Source organism: Ammodytes marinus (assembly GCF_949987685.1).
Source record: "Ammodytes marinus genome assembly, chromosome: 21".
NCBI classification, from domain to species: domain Eukaryota; kingdom Metazoa; phylum Chordata; class Actinopteri; order Uranoscopiformes; family Ammodytidae; genus Ammodytes; species Ammodytes marinus.
This window is the reverse complement of record NC_137225.1, coordinates 24,753,550-24,781,045: the sequence shown is the minus strand read 5'-3', so window position 1 is coordinate 24,781,045 and position 27,496 is coordinate 24,753,550. Positions and strand designations below refer to the sequence as shown.

Below are 27,496 nucleotides of genomic sequence, written 5' to 3'. Positions count from 1 at the left end.
TCAGCTATTATGCACTAAATTAAATGTACTTATGGATATTATAATTACTTTCTACAAAATCTGCTAGGAAATAAAACCCAAAATTCTACACACTGCAGGTTTAATGTGCCTTTAAACAGCAGCTCTTTGTTTGGTTCAAATCATTTTAAAATAAAGAATACGGGCTGAGAGCTGCAAACACAACCAGACATAAGCTGTGGTCTCTAACATTGTATTGTTTTATTGTGTTAAAAGTGTAAATTGACAGTTTTATAGCGAAAACAAAAAGCTAGCTTAAAAAGATTTTATAGTTTGAGGAATTTGAGTGTCAGTGAATGCATCACGATGACGTTACTGAGCAACCGATTACTAGGATTTCCTCTGAAGTTTTCAGTGTTGAAAACCTCAACTGTTGTCTTTTGTATTATGTATTTTCACACATGGTTTGAAATAAAACATGAATTTCAAAAAGTTCACAATTATTTTTGACTTCCCTTCATGCTTTATTTTTATTTTTTTTAAACTTTATTTCTACAGGTAAATCCCATTGAGACCGAAGACTCTTTTGCAAGGGAGACCTGTTTTCCTTTCCCACGTTACCATTCACACACACATTCATACACCGATAGCAGCAGGCTAACTCGACATTATTGAGAGAGATGAAATGGGTCAGAGAGGGGAATGACATGCAGAGAACGACCCGGGCTGGATTCTAACCCGGGTCTTGCTGTAAGGAGGTTAGCTAACCATACCTGTATATTCAACGGTTCAGAAAGCCGTTTCAATAACACAAATGACACACACACACACACACAATCAGAAAAGACAAATGTTTAATTAAGGTAGTTCAGCAACATGGCTGACAGTCGGGCTGGTATAACGTATCAACACTAAATCCAACGCAGAATTTATCAAACGCAACAAAAAAAATAAGCAGGATTCAAGACAACGTATATATGTTTAAACGGCAGGAGAATGTGTTTTACAATCATTTTAAAGTCCATTAAATTCACATTAGCAAAGTGAATTTTATCTCGGTTTGTGTTACGATTTAGCTGCTATTTGAAGTTGAAATCAAACGTTTTGATTTTAAAAAAGGTGCTCCGAGGAACTTTCAGGTTGTGTTCATTCTAGCGCCCCCTTTGGACAAAAGCTGTAGTGTTTTTTACTACGCCAGCTGTTGTTCCTGGGTGAGCGTATACCCCATGACAAAAGGCATTAAGAAAAACTATATAAAAATAGCATTCTTTGCACTGATGGTCTTGTTTGCTGCTACATGTCATTTATGATCATCATCAGAGAAAAAATGAGACTGTTTCAGAAATATTCTAAAGTTCCTCGTAGCACCTTTAAACAACAGAGAGTGTGAAATGTGTAAATATAGACATTAATTACAGAAAAAGGACAAAATATATACGATTTAGAAAGGACAGGTGTGAAGAAAAAAATTTACAGTTTGAATCCAAATCAAAATCAGTCTGGCGCCATCTCCTGGACAGCAGAAGCTTTTTCACAGTTTTGATATGATGAAGATATTGTGCCTTTATTTGAAATATACACGAGAAATTATTTCCTTTTATATTGGCTGGTTTTAACAACTTAACTGTTAAAAATACATCCCAGTGTCCGCTCACCAATGATGACCTAGAGAGAGAGAGAGAGAGAGAGAGGGAGGGAGGGAGGGAAAGAGGGAGGGAAGGAGGGAGGGAGAGAGAGAGGGAGAAGGAGAGAGAGAGAGAGAGAGGGAGGGAGGGAAGAAGAGAGAGCGTAAGAGAGAGGGAGGGAGGGGGAGAGAGAGAGAGCGTAAGAGAGAGAAAGAGGGAGGGAGGAGAGAGAGAGGGAGGGAGGGAGAGAGAGAGAAGGAGAGAGAGAGAGAGAAATAGAGAGGTAGGGGGAGAGAGAGAGAGAGAGAGGGAGGGAGAGAAATTAAGGTCAATGATTAAAAGCAGGTTAACACAGGTCACAGCAGCTTAACAGAAGTTAGATTTAAGACTCATTAAGACTTTTTTAAAGCCACGATGATGTACATTTGAATACCACCATTACATAAACTGTAGAGAAAAGGTTGGGGACAAATGAAGTTACCAGAACACATGTTATGGTTACAACAGGGGCCGGACCCAAATGCAAGAGGCAGAGCCCAGAACAGCAGTTAAAGTCAATATTTATTAGTGACACGGGGAGTCAATGTGCAAGGGGGGGGGGGGGGGGGGGCCTGGAGTTTACGGGAATCTCATGAGGTGGTCCGCATTCAACTGGGAGGTAAAGTCAGAGTCAAAGTCAAATTATTTATCAGTTGACCAAAGTGCAGTACAAAATAAAATACAAAACAGCATATAAGATGCATGAAAAAAAATTAAAATAAAAAACTTAAAAGTGTCAAGAAACTCAATAATGGCCAGAGCACGGATGACTCCGCTGCGCTAGGTGGCGCTGTAGCCCTTTCAACAAGTGGTTATAGAGCCACGTCTGGTTCCTACAACACTATTATGTAGGAACTACTATGTATTACGTCGTCTTCTTCCACTTCCTTATGAAATCTCCTATAGGAATTCTCGAGCAAGCAGAGAAAGGGAACTGCGCAGGACGGACACAGGCACAAACAGACGACCCTGGGGACCACCACCAGGACCTGGGTTACTTTGAAGAGCCGTCCTAACCAAGGACTCAATCTCCCATGTCAGAGCGCCCACCAGGCAGGACAAGGGGAGGATGATATCAGGAGCTCAGGGCCTGGAGGTGTCTGGATTAAACTGTCTGGAGAGAGCGTCAGGGTTTAATGTTTCTAAAACCGGGTCTAAAGGTGAGTATGAAGTTAAAGCGAACACAAAGGGGGATAAACACTTTTCACACAGTGCAGCTTAACTTAACTTATCACTTGTTTATATATTGTGTTATATTGTCTATATTACAGTCACTGTTCGTTCATTGTTTATTGTCTAACTGTATGCACCTTATTCACCAAGACAAATTCCTTGTTGGTGTAAAACCCTTCTTGGCAATAAAATCCATTCTGATTCTGATTCAAGTCCTTTCTTTGAAGCCCAAACGTGATGGCTTGGTTGGTATTCATAATATAAAAGTCTCTAGTCTTGAGTGTCCAACGTTCACCTGATCAACACTAAACGGGGAATCTGCTCCCTCCACCCAGTGGATCCAGGATCCAGCTTAACTGCAGCAACTCTCTGTCGCCGACGTCGTAGTTCCTATCCCCAGGAGAATATCTTCTTGGAGAAGAAGGAACAGGGGTGAAGCTTGTCGACTCCCTCGGCTCTCTGCGACAGGACAAGACAGCTCCCACACCAAAGATCCGAGGCGTGAAGTTCAACGATGAACTGGCGAGATGGATCGGGCTGCACCAGTATGGGAGCCGAGGAAAAACGTCTCTTCAACTCACAGAGTGCTTCCTCAGCCCGCAGGAGACCAAACACATGGGACAGACAGAGAGGTTGTTTTTATGATCGGGGGCTACTACCTGGCTGTAGTTCCTCACAAACCATCTGTAGAAGTTAGCAAAGCCCAAGAATCTGTGGAGCTGCTTCCATGAGTTAGGCTGGCAGGCTTACTCCGTGCCTGCCTGGATCTTTGGCAGTGTCGGTACGCACCTGTCCACACTTCAGAATGTAACTAGGAAGGTCACTGAGGAAGCACGAAACTCACACTTTTCTTGCTTGACAAACAGTTTATTCTCCCACAACCATCTGTCAGGATATCATCGAGGTAGACAAATACAGAGTGGTTCAAAATATCACTCAGCACATCATTAAGGGCCCGTGTCCACCTAACACCTTTTTCTCTTCCGTCTTCTTTGTTGCCAAGGCGACGAGTCCCGACGATCTACTATCTGATTGGCCCTTTGAAAAAAGCGGCGGTGAAGTCCCCACCGCCTTTCTGAAAAGTTAAACTTTTTTCAACCGGAAAAGCGGCCGCACAAAAAGGCAAAAACGCTCGGAAAAAAAACGCTGGGCGCTGCGCCTTTTCTCCGAGCGGCCGCTTCTCATTGGGAATCAATTGAAAAAAGGCGCTTGCGGTGAGAAAAAGGCTTTAGGTGGACACGGGCCCTAAGAAGAGCTTGAAAAACTGCTTGGGCATAAGTTAGGTGGCATAGCAAGGTAGTCTTAGTTAAGAGCAGACTTCCACTCGTCCCCCTCTCTGTTACGTAAGTCCAGCTAAGTGAAGATAGTGGCACCATGGAGAGGCTCAAAGGCAGAGTTAATAAGAGGCAGAGGATACTTGTTTTTAACTGTAATATTGTTCAAGCCACGAAAGTCAATAAAAAGGTCTCAGAGTTTTGTCTTTCCCACCCACCAAGAAAAAAAAAAACAGGTCCTAGTGGAGCGGAGGAGGGTCGGATGATAACCGAGCCCAGTGATTCCGTAAAGTAGTTCTCCATAGCGTGGCATTCCGGGGCTGAGAGGTTGTAGAGCCTGCTAATAGGAAAGGCTTCTCCAGGCAGTTTGATGGCGCAGTCGTATGGTCTGTGCCCTGTGCTTGCCCAGTGAAGACCTCTGCTAGGTTGTGATAAACATGAGGCACAGAGGAAACGTCAGGAGGCTCTGGTGTCTTATAACTGATATAAGAGGAACATGAAGGGTGAGCAGCTCCAACTAACAATCTTACCAGCGGCCCAGTCGATCACCTGGGTTATGAATCTGCAGCCCGTGAAGGCCGAGCACTAAGGGAGCATGAGAGGAAGGCATTGCGTGGAATGTTATCTTTTTTTCTGTGGTTGCCAGCCAACAAGAGAGTTAACTGCTGGGTTTGCTCAGACATGAGAGCTAATACATCTCCATTGAGGGCGTTGACTACAAAGTACAATGAGTTCAGTGGCAATCTGACCGTGTTTAACAAAATTAGAGTCAAGTAAGTTGGAGTCAGAACCAGAACAAACCAGAGCCTCAAGTCTAGAGGTATTCCCATTAACACACAGGGCCGAAAATCGGGCGTCAGACATCGTCGGAGAGTCTGGAGGGGGCGGGGACATAAGTCTGTTTGGTGTGTTCGGTGACGTCGGCCGCCGTAGATGTCGTCGGCCTTCTTTTCAGCCGATTCAACAGCTGGATCTCGATTCAGGTGTTGCAGCCTACGTAGCCTTGAAGACCGATTGCGTCATAGCGGCGCGCAAAGGCTTGTTCCATTTGCAACGATTTGCAAGGCTCCTTCATATGCGGCCGAGAAATGCAGCCTTCGTTTCACGGTTTTGAAGGCTGCAACAGATGGATCCTTCGCGGCCCAACATATCCCAAGATTCATTGCGTTTTTTCAGAGATGGCATAAAATAAAAAATAACAAAACAGCAACGTGTTGCTACATCTTCTTAACTTTTATCTTCCTTTCTTTTTTTTGTTCTTTTCGTCTGGTAGGCAACTTCTTTTTCTTTTTTCCTCCGTTGACAAGGCTGTCTCCGTTGGCAGCAATCAGGGTTGCTAGGCAGCACAGGAGCGGCGAGTCGTTATGCAAGGTAACGGCTTGTTACGCAAACCGGAAATGCTCGTAAACGGAGACCTGCGGAGACCGTCTCGTTTAACAACGCTCGTTCGGCCCTGGTTTGGCCTTCGAATCGGCCTTCATAGGCTATAGCCTTCATAGACCGCGTCCTTCCAAGGACCCGGTCTCTGGATTGAGATCCAGCTAACATGTTCAATCGGCTTCAGCCAGTCTTTCAGCCAGAGCATTCTGATTGGTGGAGAGCTAGCCCGTCTCTGCCACGGCAGCGGAGAAGATAATAGTTTAATTTTTGTCAACCATGATTTAGGAAGCTATCGATATATTCGGAGAATGTTCGGCTGTTCATGTAGGCTAAACACAATCAGCACAGCATTAGATTGTCCGTGCACGGCGTTTTCATAAACAGCCTAGTGGAGGTAGTTTGGGCGAGGAGGGGCTACAGGCGTATGTGTGTCTGCAGCATCCACTCTCTCCGTTATAATGACACCCTACGTTATGGTAACAGCCTACTAATGTCATCCCGCGCAAGCGCAGAACGTGCTGCAAGACGGTAGTCGGCTCTGTGTGTTCTTAGCACTTTTTGGACCGTGTCAGGGAGACTGGAGCAGACCGAATTGTCCGACTACATTTTCTGGCGATGATTGGTAGTCGGCTTGGTGTGTCTTCGCCTTAAGGAAGATACTAGCATAAATGTATCTGCGTTTTCGGGGCGAACAGGGTAGAACTATGCTACTCACCAGAACCCCGGCTGCTACTTGTTAGGCCGAAGAGGACATTTAGCCATGTGATGTCCAGGTTCCCCACAATAGATACACAGGCCTTCTGTCAATCTTCTCTTCCGCTCGTCGGGGGTGAGTGATTTCCGGCCCCCCTGCAAAGGCCCCTTTGCTGACGAGGAGGGCAGGATAGGGTATTGAGCAGGCTCACTGGGGAGATGGCATGGGGCATATCTAGCAGGCTCTGGGGAGGAAGAGACATGACAACCAGGGAACCAGGATTAGAACAACTAAATACTAAATAGCTGGAAGTATTATCAGGCGCCGAAAAAAAATCCCAAAGCTCTATGGAGTGTTTCTGATTCAGTCCAGCAGTGCACAGTGGCCAAGCCTGGTATTGCAGTTGTTTTGGCGGGCTGTGGACAGGTGCCCGATTCATAGCTGCCCAGAAGCAGATATCCCCGTTCACTCCAATACAAGCGCGGAACAGGAATCTGTCTCCGCGAAAATGTTTCTGGATATCAAGGCTCATTATTATCTTTAGACCATGTACTAAAACAATTAAATGTTTTTAAATTTTAATTTGCTTGTTTAGATATGTATGACAGTTAACAATGTTGGTGTATTACAATTAATTATATGGGTAGGCTACTCCAACTTCGTTGCTGGTCGATTGCAAATTTGGTCTTTTAATATTGTTTTATTGTTTATTGTTGATCCCCATTAGTTGACGCAGAAGCGGCAGACTAGTCTTCCTGGGGTCCAATTAAAATCTGAACACACAAACAACAAATCATCACATTCACACAAATACAGTAAAAGTACAGTGACAAGACTACAAATACATAACAACAGTTGCAAACAAACAAATAAAATGGGCATCTGGGCGCCTCAGAGCGCTGAATGTAGACTTGGTATCTTTTGGTATGGGAATAATTGTTCCTTCTTTCCAGATTTTAGGGCAGGTTCCATTAGATAGACAGGAATAAAACTTTAAAAAAGCTCACTTAAGCATCTGAACGTTTGTTTGCTTGATTTAAGAACTTTGCTCACTACCTAGCAGCACACGCTATCAAACAGCACTTGCTCAAAGAGTGTGCCAACTACCGGGGTATCACACTTCTCAGCCTCCCTGGCAAAGTCTACTCCAAGGTGCTGGAAAGGAGGCTTCGGCCGATAGTCGAACCTCAGATTGAAGAGGAACAATGCGGATTCTGTCCTGGCCGTGGAACAACGGACCAGCTTTTCACTCTCGCAAGGATCCTAGAGGGAGCTTCAGAGTTTGCTCAACCGGTCCACATGTGTTTTGTGGATCTGGAGAAGGCTTATGACCGGGTTCCCCGGGAGATACTGTGGGGGGTGCTGCGGGAGTATGGGGTGAGGGAGTCCCTTCTCAGGGCCATCCAATCTCTGTACGCTCAAAGCGAGAGCTGTGTCCGGGTTCTCTGTAGTAAGTCGGACTCGTTTTCGGTGGGGGTTGGCCTCCGCTAGGGCTGCGCTTTATCACCAATCCTGTTTGTGATATTCATGGACAGGATATCAAGGCGTAGTCGTGGTGGGGAGGGGTTGCAGTTTGGTGGGCTGAGGATCTCATCTCTGATGTTTGCGGATGATGTGGTTCTGATGGCATCATCGGTCTATGACCTTCAGCTCTCACTGGATCGGTTTGCAGCCGAATGTGAAACGGTTGGGATGAGGATCAGCACCTCTAAATCTGAGGCCATGGTGCTCAGCAGGAAACCGATGGATTGTCTACTCCAGGTAGGGAATTAATCTTTACCCCAAGTGAAGGAGTTCAAGTACCTTGCGGTCTTGTTTGCGAGTGAGGGAACGATGGAGCTTGAGATTGGCCGGAGAATCTGAGCAGCAGGGGCTGTTTTGCACTCGCTTTAGAAAAGAATGCTGAGTCGGAAGGCAAAGCTTTCGATCTTCGTTCCTAACCTAACCTATGGTCATGAAGGCTGGGTAATGACCGAAAGAACAAGATCGCGGGTACAAGCGAAATGGGTTTTCTCAGGAGGGTAGCTGGCGTCTCCTTTAGAGATAGGGTGAGAAGCTTGAAGGACTCGGGGCATAGCCGCTACTCCTTTTTTCCATTTGCCTCTCTAGGGAAGTGTAACAGGGCGTCCAGCTGGAAGGAGGCCTTGGGGAAGACCCAGGACTAGGTGGAGAGAAGCTATCTTCACACTGGGAATGCCTCGGGATCCCCCAGTCAGAACTGGTCAATGTGGCCAGGGAAAGAGAAGTTTGGGGATCCCTGCTCGAGCTGCTGCCCCCACGACACAACTCCGGATAAGCGGTTGAAGATGGATGGATATAGAGAATCATCGGGGGTTTAGTAGCTAATACTTCCATGGTCGGTAAACAATGCGACTATGCTCGCTCAGACCTCTCTCGCTTAAAATGCTAGAGAACGAGAATATTTCGACATTCGAAACATCATGAAACGTCATGAGGGCTAGGCGGGGCTAGGCTACCATGATGCGGATTTCTATCCTTTATGTCTCTCTGCGCCACTGAGCAGCTTTCATAGGAATTAATGGGCGCCATGTTTTAATACGGTGTCCTTTTCTTTGTAGGTCGATGGCCATGAGTCAAAAATCCTACTCCACATCAAGCGTAACATTTTTATAGCAATTAAAATCGCTAAGGCCTTATTATTTTTAGATTAATGTATTCAAAGCCTTTTAAGACTGTTTAAGGTGCTAGATTTAACGAGATGGGATTGGGATGGGATTACACCAGCTCAGGTATGATTAGATCAGAGCGTAGGCGGGCCGGGGAATCCTCCTTTAAACGGTAACGTGTCACCGGGTCAAAAGTCAAATCAGGAGAATATATTCCGCTCACAACAACCTCAAAGAGACACACACACACACACACACACACACACACACACACACACACACACACACACACACACACACACACACACACACACACACACACACACACACACACACACACACACACACACACACACACACACACACACACACACACACACACACACACACACACACACACACACACACACACACACGCAGATATAACAGCTGTGTGTAAGAATGAGCGGCTACACTATTTTTCTTAATTTGAATGTTTTAAGGTTTAGGGTTCCTTTAAAATGTGGGAGGAACGGAGCAGCTACATGATCAAAAGTTTAGTGGACATTGAATTATTGCCAGATTTCTCCCAAGAAACTTTTATTAAACAACATGTAATACACCATATCTTGTGTCATGTAAAGCAGGGTGACAAGTCACATAGTCAAGTCCAAACATGGGCCCTTAATTCGCATGCTCGAAAAGTGCAATCAAAATAAAATAATTAATGTGTCAAAAAAAACAAACACACAATTATATATTTTCCCAAATGGCTCATCCATAGTTTGTAGTGTTGCTAAGTTACCTTGTGGGTTGCCGCGGTTGTGCTGTCGCCTCACTGGTCCGAGCCGGTTGCCAAAGCGATTGTTCCTGCCCTGGGGGCCGGTGCTGTAGGGAGCCCCTCCTCTCCTCTGCCCCTAAAGGAGGAGGAGAAGAAGAAGAAAATAATGGTTAAATAGGCAAGTGAATTAATATAAATTAATTATTGATTATTAATTGATTTAAAATTAAACCAGTATATACTTATTCCTCTAAAGGTTCCTAGAGCTCATTCAAAGCTGGGAACAACTGCTTTTAGCTATAGTGCCCCCACCTCTTGGAATGCCCTTCAGAGCAACTTCAATATGACCATTCTCCCCACTTTTTCTTCTTTTAAATCTATGATTTCTGATTTTCACCATCACCACTGCATTTGTTTTAACTGAATTAATTTTTTAAGCTCTTTTATTGTAATTCTTTATTTATTTTGATCTTTTTTATCTTGCTAGGATTTTGTGTTTCTCTGTTTTATTCTGTCACTCTGTTGTTATTGTTGTTGTTGTGTTTGTTGTGCGCTCGTCGGCGTTGTAAATGAGGGGAACCTCAATGCCTTTCGAGTTTGTTTAAATAAAGGTTTTCACTTCACTTCACTTCACTCCTTTTCAGGCATGTCAATGCTGGTTAATGGAATATATGTTGTAACGTGCTTTTTATTTTTCTTATTTGTGAACTAATATGAATATTTTTTGGGGGCCTTTTTTGTTTTGTTTTTTATTTCGTATTATTTTGATATGTCTGAAATACATGTATTTGGTCATTCAAAAGATTCACAGGACAGATACTGTAGGTCAAAAGTCAAATTCTACAAATCTATTTTAAACTCTCACCATGTTTCCTTCTCTCCTCCTGCTGCTTTGCTCCTCGGGCCAGTTGGAGTATCCTTCATCTTCCATTTGAGACATTTCATTGTTGTCGTCATAATCCAGACCCGCCGGACTGAAACACACACAAACACAAGGACTTTGAGTTAAGAAATGCTATGAAAATAACCTCTTAAATCAACTTTAACCCTATTTATGTTCAATCAGATAAGTAAGTTTTTTAACTTTTCTGGAAAAATACCATCAGCAGAATTGTTCGGATCTCCTCTATTTGAAGTAGCTAGGAGGAACTTTTAAATATTTCTGAAACAGTCAAATTTTTCCTCTGATGATCATAAATTATATATTAACAGCAAACAAGACCATCAGTGCAAAGAATTCTATTTTTAAATAGTTTTTCATAAGGCATAAGGATGACATAAGGATAGAAGAAAATGAGGCATAAAAATGTTTGGTGTAGTTCACCTGAGTGGAGCTAGGGGGCGCTGTGACGAGGAGTTCCCTGATATAGTGACTCGGACTCCCTCCAGTCTTTCCTGCTTCCTCCGCTCAAGGTCGTGCCTCAGGTCGCCTGGCCCTCGAACCGGCTTCAATCACAATCAATAAAGAAATGTTAACAACTCTGTACTATCAAATATACATACAACGATCTATACATACATATTAAGTTGTATGCATGTATAGATCGTAAATGTCGCCAATTGTATAGATAGATTGTATAGAGATTATATGGATTACAAGAAGCGAATATAATAAATATTTTAATTTTTTTTACTGTGGAAAAGGGGTAGGATTAAATAAGTGTATACTTCTTCCTACTCCTTTTCAGGCATATCACATCAATACAGATCATTTGTTTTCTTTTTGTGAAGTCATTTAAACATACATTAAGTTTATTGTATTTTTATGCTTTTCATTTAGTTTTGTATTGTTTTTGATATGTCTGAAATAAAATAAAATAAAATAAAATAAAATAAAATAAAATAAAATAAAATAAAATAAAATAAAATAAAATAAAATAAAATAAAATAAAATAAAATAAAATAAAATAAAATAAAATAAAATAAAATAAAATAAAATAAAATAAAATAAAATAAAATAAAATAAAATAAAATAAAATAAAATAAAATAAAATAAAATAAAATAAAATAAAATAAAATAAAATAAAATAAAATAAAATAAAATAAAATAAAATAAAATAAAATAAAATAAAATAAAGCTTGAAAATGACAAAAAAAAATCTTTAAAAAGAGATTTGTTTATTTACCTGCATTGGTTCCATGCCGGAGAACAGCGGCTCCTCGTCGTCAAACAGCGAGTCCATTTCTAAGCTGAAGCCTCTGTAGGAAGACAAAACGTTTGATTTTCACAACTTTAGGCAAGGCAAGTTTATCTATAAAGCACAATTCAGATTTCATTTCATTCCATTTCAACTCTGGTTGCGTTCCGAATCGCATACTTTCTACTATTTAGTATGGTAGAAAAAAGATTTAGGATGTCCCGATTCTTGTGGCCAGATTTAGGATGGTTAGAAGTACCCGGATGTCCTACTTCATGCGGCCAAGATTGTTAGTGTTGAAAACTGCATCCTATTTGGGCGATTCTGACCCACAATCCAGTGCGCACGTGAAGTGACGTCACATCGACGAAGCCTCCATATGAAAACAAACGGGGATGCGACGGATATAAAAGCAAGAGGCAAGATCAAGGCGCAATGTTATGATGAAATAAGAGAGTAAAGTATGTCCCAATAGTATGCCTACTGCATCCTAACTAGATTCTTTTTATCGTCGGATGTAGTATGTAGAATAGAGAAAAGAAAGAGTATGTGATTCGGAACGCAACCTCTGTACTATCTAAAAAAGCTTGAAAATTCCAAAAGATAATCTTTAATTAAAAAATAAATTCAAAATACATCTGTCTATCAACCCTTGACGTACCGGTTTGAAGTGAAGCGTTCGTCCAGCGTCAGCTCCTCCGCCTCGTCTTCAGCGAAGCCGCTTTTCTGTGGAGCCGAGAATCGCTCGTTCAGGGAGACGCCGCCATCTCTGAAATACTGATCTGGGAACGAAGAAAAATAAACATTACAACAAGAATTTGTGGTCGACAGAACTAACTTTTCTTTTCTCTCTCTCTCTTTACTTTCTTTTAATTGAATATGTAGTTATGGGGGGGCCCTTAGCTCAGTTGGTAGGGCGTCCCCCCTATGGGCCTCGGCCAGCAGTGGACCCGGGTTCGATTCCAGCCCGCGGTCGTTCTCTGCATGTCACTCCCCTCTCTGCCCCATTTCAACTCTGTCTCTACACTATCAATAAAGCATAAAAATGCCCAAAAAAATATCTTAAAAAAATAAAGAATATGTAGTTATTCAGTGCTGGTAATTATATGTAGACCAAATCCATGTTGTTTTTTTGTGTCTAGGTCTGTGTTTGTGTTCTACAAAAATTACCATTCCAAAAATAATGATAATAATTAAAAAATATATATAATAATTTGTAGTCGACAGAATGACAATATCACATCTCTCCTCAGATTTATTACAAATACCTACAATAACTAAGGCACTATGGCATTCCTCTCTTTGCCCAATTTCCTCTCCTTATCTCCAAAACTGTCTAATAAAGCAACAACTAAAAGAATTCCCCCCACACAAAAAAATCGCTTAATAGAATACTTTAAAATCACAACTGTGTCTATTTCTTCTTGTATTTCTCGGTTTGTAAACTCTGTACGAATGAGCTAAGAATACGCCTTTGTCAATATGCTGTGCTGTACCTTTGACAAAGTGCACCAGTGTGATTATTTCATGGGCGAAAGTCCCCGTGTGCGTAGCGGACTCCCGGTACGTTCCGGAGTGTTCTAGCATCGGCAGGAAGTCGAGACGCTGCCGACCAACATTCACCAGGTCCAGAGAAAGCTGTCGGTCTGAGGAGTAAGCCAGCGAACTACACAGGAGAAAGAGTTATGAGTGAAACCAGCCCCCAACAGGTGAACACTGGCTTAAAATGTAGTACACACATAAGATAGTCAGCAGAGGTCTCGGCAGAAATTGGTAAAAATGGCTACTATGAATTAACTACACAAAAGATACATATAAGAGGAAATTTGTTCCAATGTTTGTAGACAAGAAGTTAGCCTACACTGCCACTTAAAATAAGGTCTGCCTTCACTCTTGAATAGTTCAAATCATTATCAAAAAGACCCAAAAGATCTTCTCTTTGGTCTTCCTCTATATGAGAATGTTTTATCCAAGCAGATTTAACTAAAACTTTTACAAATTTGCTTACGTCTGCCTTGACGATTATAAATGTGCAATATAAATAATGTTTACGAGTGTTTTTTGTACAAATGAACATCATAGCGGTCTGACAATGACTGATTTACTTCTTTAAAAGCTTAAGTCTTTCAGTTTTAGTAGCCAGAAATTACTGTGACAGTTGTTAAACATTATTTATATAATTTTCCTGAAAAACATGCCATTTATTCCATGTGATGTATTTTATATAATTTAGCAAAGATAGTAATTTGTATAAAAAATCAATCACATAAGGAGAAAAAAAGGGATATAAAGACTCTGTTACCTTACCCAACAAACTTACCTTTCATGAGGTCCACAATGTCTACAATACATACGATCTATACGTTGACTAAATATGTGCACAGAATCATAAAAAAAAAAACTAACATAAAAGGCTTGAATTGGAAGCCAGAGGAAACAGAAGATAACTCCCTCTGTCTTTCTAACTGAAGGGTGAGTTAAAAGTTGGGTGAAAGTTCACACTTCTTTTCATTGAATCTTCAATTTGGGTAAAAATAAACTTATGTCAGTCCATCCCATATTCCATGGGGCACAAGGAATCATCATCACAGAATGCTTTGTCCGATTCTTCTTAAGTGATGGGTCTTTGTTCAAACACATTTTCTTCAGATATTTCCCGACCCACATTCATTTTTTGTGGCCATTGGGAGTCTTTTTGAGCTCAACATGGTGTATTGTTCTCCACAATGTCAATTTCTCTTCTTGAAAGCACTGATAGTACTTTAATGTCTCCACTGGTCAAGTTCAGGCTGATTGGGTGAGTGTTGACAGCATCCATCTTTCCTGATGTCCATATTCCAAGGCTCGAATAGTTGAATTTGTCCTTTTTTTCCAGATAAACAACTTCACGTTAATGGCTTTATTTTTTCTTGTGTATACAAAACTAGCTGATTCTTCCTCTTCCTTCAGGTATCAGCATCATGTCCATGTCATTTGGCTTTCAATACTTTGATGTATAACACTGATGATGCTGCAATTTCTCCGTTGAACAGTTTAGATACATATTTTCTTGGAATTCTCCTTGTATAAGGGGACATATGTTGCGCCAATTTCTCAACGATTTAAATTATTTTCTTGATGGCATACGTTTCTTGTTTTTAAATAGCGTTGATGTTTATTCTCATGGCTTTGATCACCTCTTGTATCTCCACCAAAGTTGCTCCAAATTCTCCGTGTTATGATCGCTGGTTCATCTTTGTTCTTGGTCATCCTTTTCCGATGTCCATGGCTTGAAATGCCTCCTCAAGCAAAGTGTACAAAGTTATGTTCATGTTGTGAGTTGGTTGTGGCTGTCAAGTTTGTCTTCTTAACCAGCTACTTAAGCCAATGTAACTCCGGGTCCTATCCCTCGCTGAAAACCATCTGTAGGTGATTCCATTTCATTTGTTAAGTCTCTCGTGGTTGCTTGTCAAAGAAACAACACTCCCTAGTTCATATTTGCTTGAAATTTGATATGTCCCAGCATTCCCAAATGCTCTGAATCCTCTTCCCAAAATGGGTGTGTGGTTGAATAAACACCACCTTTCCACAAAAAGGTTTCAGAAGTTGTTTTTCAAATCATCCAGATATTTTTTTGGGGCTGGGGTGTTGGGTCTCCATTTCTTCCTACTTGGAACACAACTCACGTACCAATGCAGTTTTCTTTTCATTTCCAAAAACCTGATTTGGCAAGTGGACAAACTGCTCCTGTCCAGCTCAAGACACTTCCATCTTCCTGTCAAATAACTCCATTTGTGCCGTTGAAATATTCCAAACGTCTTTCTCTTCCTCTGCAGAGAACTCTCTCACAGATTGTTATTTTCTGCTTGTGCATTCCTTCCTCTTATTCCTCCATCTTGTTCTTGATATTGCTTAAGTGGGTAAGTGATGTTGCTTAATCGCCAAACGCTCTCATAGCCTTGTTTTCATAGCCTTGTTTTCAGAGAGAATTTTCTGTCTCTGCGAAGACATTTCCCAACTTCTGTACAGATACAGACAGTGAACCGACATCTCATCCATCAGTGTAATGTATTTCAGGGGCAATGGGGTTTATCTTCTCTTATCCAACATCACAGAAAGTAACTGGAAGTTTCTTCAAGTGAGTCTGATAATCATAAATGCCAATTGTGAAATTTGTATCTGTATCAATCCAGAAGGTGGTTTAACATGGAATGAGCATTTTTGAAATCGTCCATAATATGGGGAGATCTGTGGAATGGTGTCCTTCTGTTGGCAATTCGAAGTCAAAGGGTCTGAATAATAATAGCTTCTCTTGGAGGCCTACAACTTACAGATGGGTGACAAATTAGAGGAAAAACCAATATAAAATTATAAGATGTTAGGACACCACAGGTCTCCTACTCCCACTACGTTTGGGATTAAAACCATTCTTCCAAAAGATACTCCCTCATTTGGTCATTTGATGGTGGTTTTGGTGAGCACTGGCAAACACTTCGGCCCTAAAGACACATTGCGACTACGAAAGGCCATAGAACAAGATTCACATCATTTTCATACTCATTTAAGCGTTCCGTGACTCCTCAAGCCTTACGGATTGTCGGGCGTTTACAGGATAGAAATGTCTCGACGCAGGTTAAAGGTTATATCCAGGCCATAGCGCATGATTGGAAATAAATTGCACCATACAGTGCACCTACATTAATTCGCTTTTCGATTGATTTCTTTAGGTTTTTCCACAAATTTGTCACCTGACCATCCCAAGACACCACTTAAAGCTGGGGTATGTGATTTCTGATTGGTCAAAGTTAACATGAGCTGTACACTTTGACCAATCAGAGTGAGGCTCCGATTCTCTGTTCTTATTGGCTGTTGGGACTGTCCATTCACTTTGGCATGACTTTGTTGGTGTAGAGCGTGTCAGGGAGGGACCAAAGAGAACAAGTGGAGCGGTTGAGGTATTTGGATTCGAATCTCTATCCCAACTGCTATTTTCTCCCCAAATCCTCCACCCCAGCTTTAACTGAGGGAAGGCCTACTACAACATCCAATCGAACTTCTACTTCCCTTACAATAATGTGTCCAGGATGGGTACCTACTGTACTTTGGGTACAGTAGGTTTTAGGAAAGAACACTAGTAAACACTAGTAACATAGAATCAATTCCTTGTTTGGATCCTTTCAATATGCTCTTCAAGATGCTTCTGGATTTAGACAGGTCCACAGTGACTGCAGCAGACCCATCTCCACTTATAGGCATGTTTTAAATATCCGCCAACACCAACACCTTGAATGGTAAGAGGCAAACGTCAGCTTGTGTCTGCTGCCTTGGGGTGTATATATCTGCTGGCCTTTTGACAGAAGAATCCTGCCAGAACTTCCTTGCATATGTTTTCCTTGCCATCTGTTTTTCTTCCAACCATCATTTAGGGTCCAAATGTTCCACGATAATCCTTATGTTGTCAGGATTTCATCAGTTAAACTTGAGGACGTTAGGACGAAGTTAAATTCTTGCCTTGTCAGTCGTCTACATTTGAAGGCAATGTGCACTTCCTGTATCTTGCTTTTGGGACCGAACAACAAATCCTTCCATTTCGTCAATCCATGTATAAAACACAAAGCCAATGTGACAGTTGTTCGACGCAGTAACAGGACATCCAGTTATCCTTTCAGTAAAGTTTGCAGCTGGTACTGAAAGTGTCTCCTCTTCTTTGAGTAGATTAAGATGCAACAGAAGATTTCACGTTCTCAAAAGGAATGACCTGGAAGTGATGCCAGTTTCTTCGTAACATGGTCATCAATACCAAAAAGACATCCCCAAGGCTCTCCAGTAATTCATATTTCAACTTGGGTGTTGGTTCTTCAGGAGGTATGAGCTCAGAAAAAGTTGCTCAGTAAAAGCAGAATCTTCTTGGTGTCAATCCACATGTTTTAATGTGATGGTGAGTTTGCCTTTAGTTGAAAATGTATTTTTACTTGGAGAAACGTCCCTGCAAGGCATCCTGAACATAGGATGCAGCAAATATACTCTGGTAGATGCTTGTACCAGCAGTGTTTCCAGTAGGCACGAGGGAATATGATGTGGCGAATAAAGCATCAAAATCCAGTTAAATTAAGATTTTCACTGGATCCTTAGATTGTCAGTCTTTTCATGGGTCTTTCTTTCCTGTTCTTGCAGAGGATTTTCCATGAATTTAGAAAGAGAAGTGTGAACTTTCCCCTCTCACCCTTGATAATTTGATGTAAAAAATACTCTACCTGTTTTGGTTCGCGGGTCGGCTCATGTCCACTTTGATGGTTAGCGTTTCCTCCGTTTCGTTCATGTTGTTATTGCTTTTCGGGTCGTTCCATTGCCGCTCCCTCTGACGGGGCATTTTAGGGTCCGGGTTTAACCTCGGCAGGTGTCGCTCCAGACTTCCAGGCCTGTCTTGTTGTTTCCACTGTTGACGATCGTCTTCTTCTGCCCAATCAGGCTCCGCTTCGACGGGATCCTCGTACGAGTTCTCTCTGTAAGGCCTGTACGCTTGGCCTTGTCTCGGTTCTTCACGAGGAGGATCTTGGTAAACTTGTGTGGAGTGCTGAATGCGCGGTTGATTTCTAGGAGGTTCATTCCTTGCACCGCGGCCTCGACTTGCCTGTCCTCTTGCCTGGTTTGGACCACCTCTCCCTCTGTGGTTGACGCCATTGCCACGATTACCAAATCTCATTGGGTTTGGTCTTTCCTGAGGGGTAGCGCTCCTCCTAGGTTCATTCAAGTTGGGCTTTTTCCAGTCACCTTGAAAATGGCGGCCTCTTGAATCTTCCCGATCATCCAGCCGGTTGTCTTGCGCCCTGAAACGCTCCTGGGAAGAAGAAGATGCCATCGGACGAGGACTTCTCTGTCGATCAAACACGGGATCGAGATCTCCGCGATCCTCAAATTGGTCCCAACGTGGCGGTTCTGGTTCGCCTGCGTTGCCGTGGTCATGTTCCACTACTAGGGGTCCTATGCGGTGGCGACTGTCTCCACGGGGAACGCTGCCCCGATCCGCTCCTCCGAACCCTTCTCTGGGTGAGCCCACTGAGTAACGCTGTTCCCTTAAGTGATCCTCATTCCTGAACCTGTGTCGGCATAAGAGGAGGCGAGATGGTTCAACAATCATTCATGCAACTATCACAATCTTCATCTCGGATTATATTTGCACTTGAAATTAACTTTAAACTTATCTAAAAGTCTATCGAATATCTGATTTCCCTATCACTGCTGTAACATGAATCTTAAAAACTACTTCTGTCATTAAAACTGCCATTCGCATTAAAAAGGTGCGGTGTGTAATACCGGAGGATTGTGGCATCATCTAGCGATGCTCCATTGCTAACCCCTCCCTATGCTAACCCCTCCCTATGCTAACCCCTCCCTATGGGAGAATTTACAGAAGTTACAGTGGCTTTCAAGGATAAGAAGCTAGTTAGTAAAGATAGCCTCATTCACCACTGCCTCAAGTCTTTCAAAAATAGCAAGTGATGAGGTGAATATGTATTTAGTTATTTATTCTATAGTACTTCTTCTTCTTGGTCTTCCAACAGGTGCATTTCCCCAGTATAAAAACGCGTCAGGCCATTAAGTTTTTCCGTTCTGTGCCACTGTAGAAACATGGCGGTGCAACACGGTTGCACGCCCCTCTCCTGTGTAGATATAAAAAGCTTATTCTAAATGGGTAATATAATACGTATTTTAGGTTATTATACAATAATTAAAACAGTTCTACCAACTCTGTTCCAAATATTGCCAATAAATTCTACAAACTGAACCGTTAACAACTTGAGGATGTTCGATATAACAAATGCTGAAATTTAAGAAGTTGCAAAGCCAGAAGTTTTGAGACTAGTATGTTGTGTTTTGTAAAATGGGATATGACGAAAAACAATCGGGGAATTTTGCTCAACGGAATACAAGGAAGTTGAGAATCTTCTGAATTCTTCGTTTTCCTTTTCATTTTTTTTCCTGCGACAGAGTTGAGTGACGCATTTTTGCTTTAAATTTACCCCATGTTATCGGCGTCATCCATTTCTCTTCTCTGCCTTTTAAAGGGCGGCTGGTTCCTCTCCTGCTGTTGTAGTGAATCATCTCTCCGTCGGTCTCTGTTTGGACTCTGTGCGGTCCTTCGGCCACGTTCCCTACCTGCCCCGACTCTCTGCTCTTCCGATGATCTCGCGTTTGGACTTTGGAATTCTCTGAACCTTCCGCGACCTCTACCCTGGTCGTCTCTCTTCCAGCCCATGCGATGATCCGGGTCGGGTCTCGGGGTCTGGGGCAATCTTTCCCTCATGAGCCTGGGAGGGGAGTGTGGGGACCTACCGCGGGATTCAAAACTCTGAAAATGATCTTTAAAGCCTCCTCTATGCCTAGGACTATCTCCCGCTCCGTCAAACACTGGGGAAAGCCTTTGGTGGCGGCGGTCATCGTCATTGTAACCCATCAAATCCTGAATCGGTGAAGCCCTCCTGTGGTAAGATTCCTCGTGGTTTGAACGACGGTCTTCTTGGTAAATGGGGGATCTCCTTTGCGGGCCTTCAGGGTACGAGTCTTCCCTGAAACAGTCCCAGTTTCCTTCGGGATGTTCTGGTCTGGGGCGGTGCTTTCGGTCCATGTGATGATCCCCGTCAAGTTCTGCTACAAATTTGTGAGCGTCAAAGCCGGGTTCATCCCACGGGAAACTTCTGAAAGGAAAATAAGATCCATATCATCCCACTCACTCTTTAGAAAGCAGCTTAACAAACATCTTATCTTTTTATGAATCTTCTAATCACCTCCTGCACTCTCCATTGCCTCACATTTATTTATTTTTTTCACATTTTTTCATTATCTTTGACATGTATTTATCACATTTTTATCCATCTAATTTTGATTATTTTGAGTATTTATGTACCTTGTCTCCTTAATTTCTAGAGTTTATTTGTTAGCCTGAATATGATTTCATTGTGATTATTGATAGGGGTGGAACTCTGTACAAGCCCATTGGGCTTCGTTCCTTCCTTGCACCATTAATTGTTAATGTGTGCTAAATAAATAAACTAAACTAAAATATTGGAGGAAAAAAGAAAAAACTCATCACCACTTGTAATAAATACTTTTCTGAATTCAAATGGAATGAGCTACAAGAATATTAGAAGTTACACATTTTAAAAGGTTGCACTGATGTAATTATAGTCACATGTTATTGCTTTTCTTAGTTTGTTAAAATGTTTAAGTATTTGAGCAACCATCCTGGCTTTCATTTTCATTTCATTCATTTTCCTTTATTTAACCTCGAAAGATCAATTGAGGGGTGACCCTCTTTTACAATGACGTCGAGTTTGTACATATACACAATATACAATGAGAATACATAACAAGTTTACACACACACACACACACACACAGACAACAACAATTTAAAACATTCAGATCAATTGAATGAGAGACATAATAGCCTAATTAAAACAGTTACAAGTGTAGAGGGGCTGATTCAAAATAATAATTTTAAATTGGTTAACAGTTATGAGTGTATTTATTTTAATTGTATGTTGTAGGCTGTTCCAGGAGTCAGGGGCACTATGGCTAAAAGCGGTTTTACCAAGCTCAGACCGGGCATAGGGGACATATAACATGAGCATGTCAGTTGAGCGGGTTTGATAAAGCCCATCTGAAATAAGCAGCATTTCTGTCAAATATAGTGGTAGCTTTCCAGTCAGAGCTTTATATATAAAAATATGCCAATGTGCATCACGTCTCTCCTTAAGGGAGGACCACCCAACCTTTTCATATAAAACACAATGGTGTGTATCATAAGCATCTCCTGTAATGAATCTCAAAGCAGAGTGAAATACAGAGTCTAGGAGTTTAAGGCATGAACGAGATGCATGCCGATAAACCACATCACCGTAATCAAGGACAGACATAAAAACTGCCTCAATAATCCTTTTCCTACTGAACAACGGGAAGGTGGCTTTATTCCTATAAAAATAGCCAATCTTTTGTCGGAGACGACAGACAAGATTTTTTATGTGAAATGTAAAAGAGAGTTTTTCATCTATCCAGATGCCAAGATATTTATATTCAGTGACTCTTTCAATATGAGATCCATTATTTGTGTGAATAATAAGATCATTAAAATGTGTAATTCTTGCTCTGGAAAAGCACATATATTTTGTTTTTTCTATATTAAGGACAAGCCTGAGATCCACTAGACAGTTCTGCAGGGTGTTAAAAGAGCTCTGTAGGTTCTGAACAGATTGTTGCACTGAATCAGAAATGCAATACAGTACAGTGTCGTCAGCATACAAATGGGCATGGCAGTTTTGTAGTGATGAAACAATGTTATTGATGTAAATTGTGAATAGGACTGGACCTAAAATTGAGCCCTGCGGAACACCATTTGTAACTGTTAAAAACTCAGTTTGGTAGCTTCCCAGCTTAACTGACTGCTGTCTATCAGAGAGATAGTCCCTAAACCAGCTACATGTAGAATAATCAAAACCAATTTCATGCAGCCTCTCTAAAAGCAAATGGTGATCTAAAGTATCAAAAGCTTTTGACAGCTTAATTGTATGTTTTATCTTGTATTGTACAGGTCTATCTTGAAAAAGGGATCTTGATCTCAATCAAACTACCTGATTAAATGAATAAAGGATTACATACAGCTCCGGAAACAATTAAGAGACCAGTCTGGATATTTCTAAAATCTTCATCTCTATATAACTTATTGAAAATGCTCTTTAATGACAAAAAAAGTATTGGGATTTGGTAGAAGTGTTGTCAGTAGTTTATATTATAAAACCAAAATGTTCATTCTACTCAAACATATGCCTATAAATAGTAAAAACGAGAGACACTGAACATTTGGAGTGGTATCTTATTTTTTTCCAGAGCTGTATATAATATATCATACATGAGTCGATAAATAAGCACTCACATCACTGTCTGCAATTAATCACAGAGTTTTAGATTGCACAGGTCTGAATATTGTAATAATGGCAATGTGTTTACCTGTAACGAGGTGACCCGGACCTCGGTCTTGACATTTTTTTCAACCTTTAAGAAACGTTTTTGTGTCAATATAAAAGCAGAAGGCAGAACACAGAACAAACAACAGATAGAAATGGCTCAATGGGATGTTATACTTGTGTGTGTTTAAGTTAGTTTTATAACATGTCAAGGCCATCACACGCATCGCATTTACAATAGCACAGGACAACACACACCCACTCAACTGCCACTTCACCATTATGCCCTCTGGACGCAGGTACAGGTCCCTGTTGTGCCGGAGGGCTCGCTATGGCAAAAGCCTGGTGCCTGCAGCCATAGCAGCCCTAAACAAAAGGCCAAGATAAAACTCCCCAGTCCCACTCTGTTTATATATTCTGTATGCATGTTTATTTTGTCGTGTTTGTTGTCCATCTGTCTATTGTCTGTCGGCGTGCGGCCCATACATGTACTGTGGAGTGGAAAAGAATTTCCCCTTGGGGACAATAAAGTCTAAAGTCTAAAGTCTAAAATAAACAGTGACCTATAATGATTTTTTTTATTTCTGCATAACATAAGTCAATCGAGTGATGTATGATTTTATAGTGTATACTGTATGACATATATTATATATAAACAAGTGTCTGCAATAAAGCTTTAGATAGATAGATAGATAGATAGATAGATAGATAGATAGATAGATAGATAGATAGATAGATAGATAGATAGATAGATAGAGAGAGAGGACTGAAGTAAACAAATCATAAGTATCAAGTCTGTGTTGTTTACTTTACAACTGTATTTTATCCCTTAAACTTAATATAACAAAATTAAAACGTCAGAGTTGGTGCCATTATATAAAGCTGTGGACATTGAACCCTGGGCAATTAGGATTCCCCCCATAAGAAGTATACACTTTGATTATTAAATACATATTATAACATACACATGAGTCAGAAAGCATCGTAAAATATCCTTTAACCTTAATGAACGCAGGACTGTGTTAGTTCAAACTGGGTTTAGCTTCATTGGGTGGATTTAGTATTACACTGGCTGCACATGGTGGCATTTTTATCAGTAGCAATAACTACTAGCGCTGATTTATTTAAGCTATGCCGAGGTAACAATGCATCCAACGATTATAAAGCAGGCTCAAGGTCACTTTAAAAAGGTAAACAACTAAATATATAGGCTTTAAAAGGACGTAAATAAGCAGATATTTAGCTAACTCTGAAGCTAACTAGCAGCTAACGTTACGCAATTTGTCTTACCTTGGTCCACGGCACGCGGCTCACGTGAGCTAAAAACAACAATAAACCCACAAAAGATGAAATATAACAGTGTATATTAACAGTATAAACCTCTATCTATCTCCTGATACAAGCTAAAGTTAGCTAAATGTGAGCTAAAGCCAATACGGTGGCTCTGTTGACATCGAATGATCAGCACACGACCAAGCACCTCCGCCAATGGATTTTCAGAATAAAAACAGGGCTTCCACAAATGCAGTTTCACAATAAAAAAAAGATAGCCTATATTAATCAACGCGTAATATAATGAGCGTTAATTTGTGTTTTATTGAAGCTGGACCCACGCGCAGGGTAGTAATGTTTCTAATGAAAAATCAATATTTAGAAGACATGATTTCTTAGAACAATAACTTTTAATTGAAATTTGATATTTATTTATTTATTTAACAGATGTGGACCTTTTATAACGAATATTTTGCAGTAATAAAGTAATTGTAAGTGTATCATATTCTCCCAAACAAACCACATGTTAAAGAAATGTAAATCTGATCTTCCTGAATCCTGTATATTTTGTGGTGTTTTCACAGGGACAGCGAGTTGTGCATTTGTTTTGTGAGTGTATGTATGTAACTCTGTAAGGTTGTATTTGATTGTTTTTATATATAAATGGTCTGAAAGAAACCCAAATGTTCACAAATTCAAAATGTTGTTCAATAATATTTTGAAATTCTAAAAGGACTGACAAATAAGAAAACCACAAGGACTCTTTAAAGAGGACCTATGATACTTTTCGACTTTTATGACCTATAAACGTTGTTATAATGATTTATAGTCATGTTTAACCATACTAGAGTATCAAGTAATTACGTGCTGGATCGCCAAAATAAGAGAAAGAGCTTCCCGAAAATCTACATAGTTTTTTGTGATGTGATTCGTGTCAGGTTGCTCTATAGCAGTGTAAAACAAGAAATTAAGACCAGAAAAGTAGTATAATAGGATCTCTTTAACATTGACAAAGTGTATATGTATTTTTGATTATTTAATAGTTGATATGCCGCATCTTGTCCTCTGCGATTGTGACATTGTTTTATTCTGAAAGGTGATTCCAATGGTGGTGTACATACAGATATTTTCAAAATAAAACAGCTTTGGTAGTCACTCAAAATCCCAACCACAAATTCAATAACTCACTCCAGAAGTTTTTTTGCAGATCAGTTTTAATTCCAGTGCAGCATCAAGTCAACACACAGTGAGATATAATGATAAATAAAAGTGGCTAAACGCTATTTTTAGCCCTAAACTACATTTTTTTCTCAGATCATATTTCACATCATCATCATGAAGAAGAAGGTCAAAGACTAAACATATTATACAGTTTTTAACAGTTTTTAACAGTCCCCATCTTTCATTTCAAGAATTGTCTGTTTGCCTAGAGATGTATTTATACATTTATCCAGCTCACTTGACACATAATGGCTCAATGTAAAGTGTGTTGTTCAATTTTTTGTTCAGCAGAATTCCATGCACCACGTCTACAAAGAAGATATATTCCACCAAGCTGCAGTGTCACAGAGTTAAGTTATATTAGGATCAACATTAGGTCCTTTATTTTTACTTTTTATTTAATTTTTTTTTTTTTACTTCATATACAAGAGTCTTGAGTCTCTTACAGCTTCGAGTCCGGACGAAATAATTTGCTGAAAAGGAAAAAAAAAATGATGCACTGAAGATTTTTTTTCCTTGACTACCAGTGTTTACTGTAAGCTAAGCTATGAGCGACCTTTGCCAATTCTATATCTCAAATATTGCCGAATATTCTTGCAAACATAATTTGAAAATACCTGTGTGTACATATGGATGGACAATATGGCCTAAAATCTGCCCCCTGCCCCAGTAGCATCATTTACACACTTTTGCACTACTGGTAAGACAACCCTTTTTAGATAATCCCCTCACTTCAATCTAATTTGCCTCATTAAGTGCATCTGAAAATCGAACGCAGGGACAATTTGTAAGTCTTGTTTATTTACCTCCAGCAAGGGCGTAATTTGCGGGGGAGTGAGGGGGGGGGGGGGGGGGTAGAGGGGTTGCAACCCACCCAATAAACAAAACCGGCCAATGCAATGCCCCCAAATATCTAGGTGGAGGTGTCAATAAACCCCCCCCCCCCCCCCCCCAGGATATTTTTAGTGGCAAAGCAAAAGTGCACAAGCTGGATGATACTGGATGTTTTTAGCAAAGACTTCAAGTTGTTATTAAGGAGGTGTACAGGTGAAACTCATATTATTAGAATGTCATGTGAGAGGAATTGGAATTGAGGCTAGGATTCATGCTAAAAGGGGCCCAAACCAAGCACTGAGTACATATGCATGATTATACTTTATAGAGGGCCGACATTTCTGTATTTAAAATCCCGTTTTTTTATTGATTTCATGTAATATACCAACATTTCTGGGATTTTGAATTTGGGGTTTTCATAAGCTGTTAGCCATAATAATCAAAATTGTAACAAATAAAGGCTTGATATATCTCACTTTGCATGTAATGAGTCTATATAATATATTAGTTTCACCTTTTAAGTTGAATTAGCTGAAATAAATGAACTTTTGCACGATATTCTAATTTCTGGAGTTTCAACCTGTATGTCGCCCTGAACGGCCGGAGGTTTAAGGCCTCTGAGTCTGTTCTGAATCGGTGAGGTATATTTCAGTTCATTTCAGGTGTTGTTGTTATGGATACAAGCGTCATCAGAGAGCGCGAAAATACACATCGATCTGCCGTAAAGTGGCGTGCACACTATAAACTGTAGCGAGCGTGGGTACAGTCAGTGCCACACGAAATACATTACACACTGTGTCAATAGGTGTTCCTGACCTGCATAGAAAGAAAATAAAAATAAAGGAATTTTTTTTTATTTTGACTTTGCGAGTAAGTTTTTTTTTTCTTTCATATCTTCGCTGTGGATTGTTGCAACTCCACAAAAAAAACGTCCGTCGATGTGTGTGTGTGTGTGTGTGTGTGTGTGTGTGTGTGTGTGTGTGTGTGTGTGTGTGTGTGTCTATCTGTCTGTCTGGGTGTGTGTGTGTGTGTGCGTGTGTAGTTGTCTGTATGTGTATGTAGTTGGGTGTGTGTCTGTCTGTCTGTCTGTCTGTCTGTCTGTCTGTCTGTCTGTCTGTCTGTCTGTCTGTCTGTCTGTCTGTCTGTCTGTCTGTCTGTCTGTCTGTCTGTCTGTCTGTCTGTCTGTCTGTCTGTCTGTGTGTGTGTGTGTGTGTGTGTGTGTGTGTGTGTGTGTCAACCGACGAGCGATATGCGATAGGCTAAAGTGTTATAGGTCAACAGCGGTGAGGGTTATAATATAATCAGTTTGTTGACAGTTATTTTCTACAGCAGAAGTGACTGGGAGGTTTTTTATACAAGTAGTTAGGAGTGGCTGTGAATTCACAATTTCACAACGGAACCTTCATTTAAAGGAGTACTTCACCCATACGGAAGCGGCGTTCTATCATTATTCGCTATTATAATAGGCTAAAATGAATGAGGTTTTTCTTCCCTCAGTCTTCCCTCAGTCTTCCCTTGGCCCAGCTGTCCTGTTAATCCTAACCCTACGTTGTTACTAGTG

At 40.8% G+C, this 27,496-nt stretch overlaps 1 protein-coding gene across 4 annotated transcripts; it reads right to left on the bottom strand.

The window, feature by feature from the left end:
* Positions 1 to 795: 795 nt before the first annotated feature.
* On the bottom strand, positions 796 to 24,065 carry LOC307267754 (uncharacterized protein). 4 transcript variants are annotated; one of them, XM_080050140.1, is made up of 12 exons: positions 23,899 to 24,065; positions 22,652 to 22,696; positions 19,669 to 20,343; positions 17,902 to 18,744; positions 13,165 to 13,334; positions 12,330 to 12,450; positions 11,657 to 11,729; positions 10,855 to 10,976; positions 10,396 to 10,504; positions 9,555 to 9,666; positions 6,165 to 6,387; positions 796 to 1,623 (listed from the first exon to the last, which is right to left on the bottom strand). In XM_080050140.1, exons 2-11 carry the CDS (start codon positions 22,684 to 22,686, stop codon positions 6,179 to 6,181), a joined length of 2,469 nt encoding a protein of 822 aa, XP_079906266.1. In that variant the 5' UTR covers positions 22,687 to 22,696; positions 23,899 to 24,065; the 3' UTR covers positions 796 to 1,623; positions 6,165 to 6,178. The 4 variants fall into 4 exon arrangements, with proteins under 4 accessions (XP_079906266.1, XP_079906267.1, XP_079906268.1 ...); XM_080050141.1 differs by having other exon boundaries at positions 796 to 1,582; XM_080050142.1 differs by having other exon boundaries at positions 19,669 to 20,340.
* Positions 24,066 to 27,496: the final 3,431 nt, after the last annotated feature.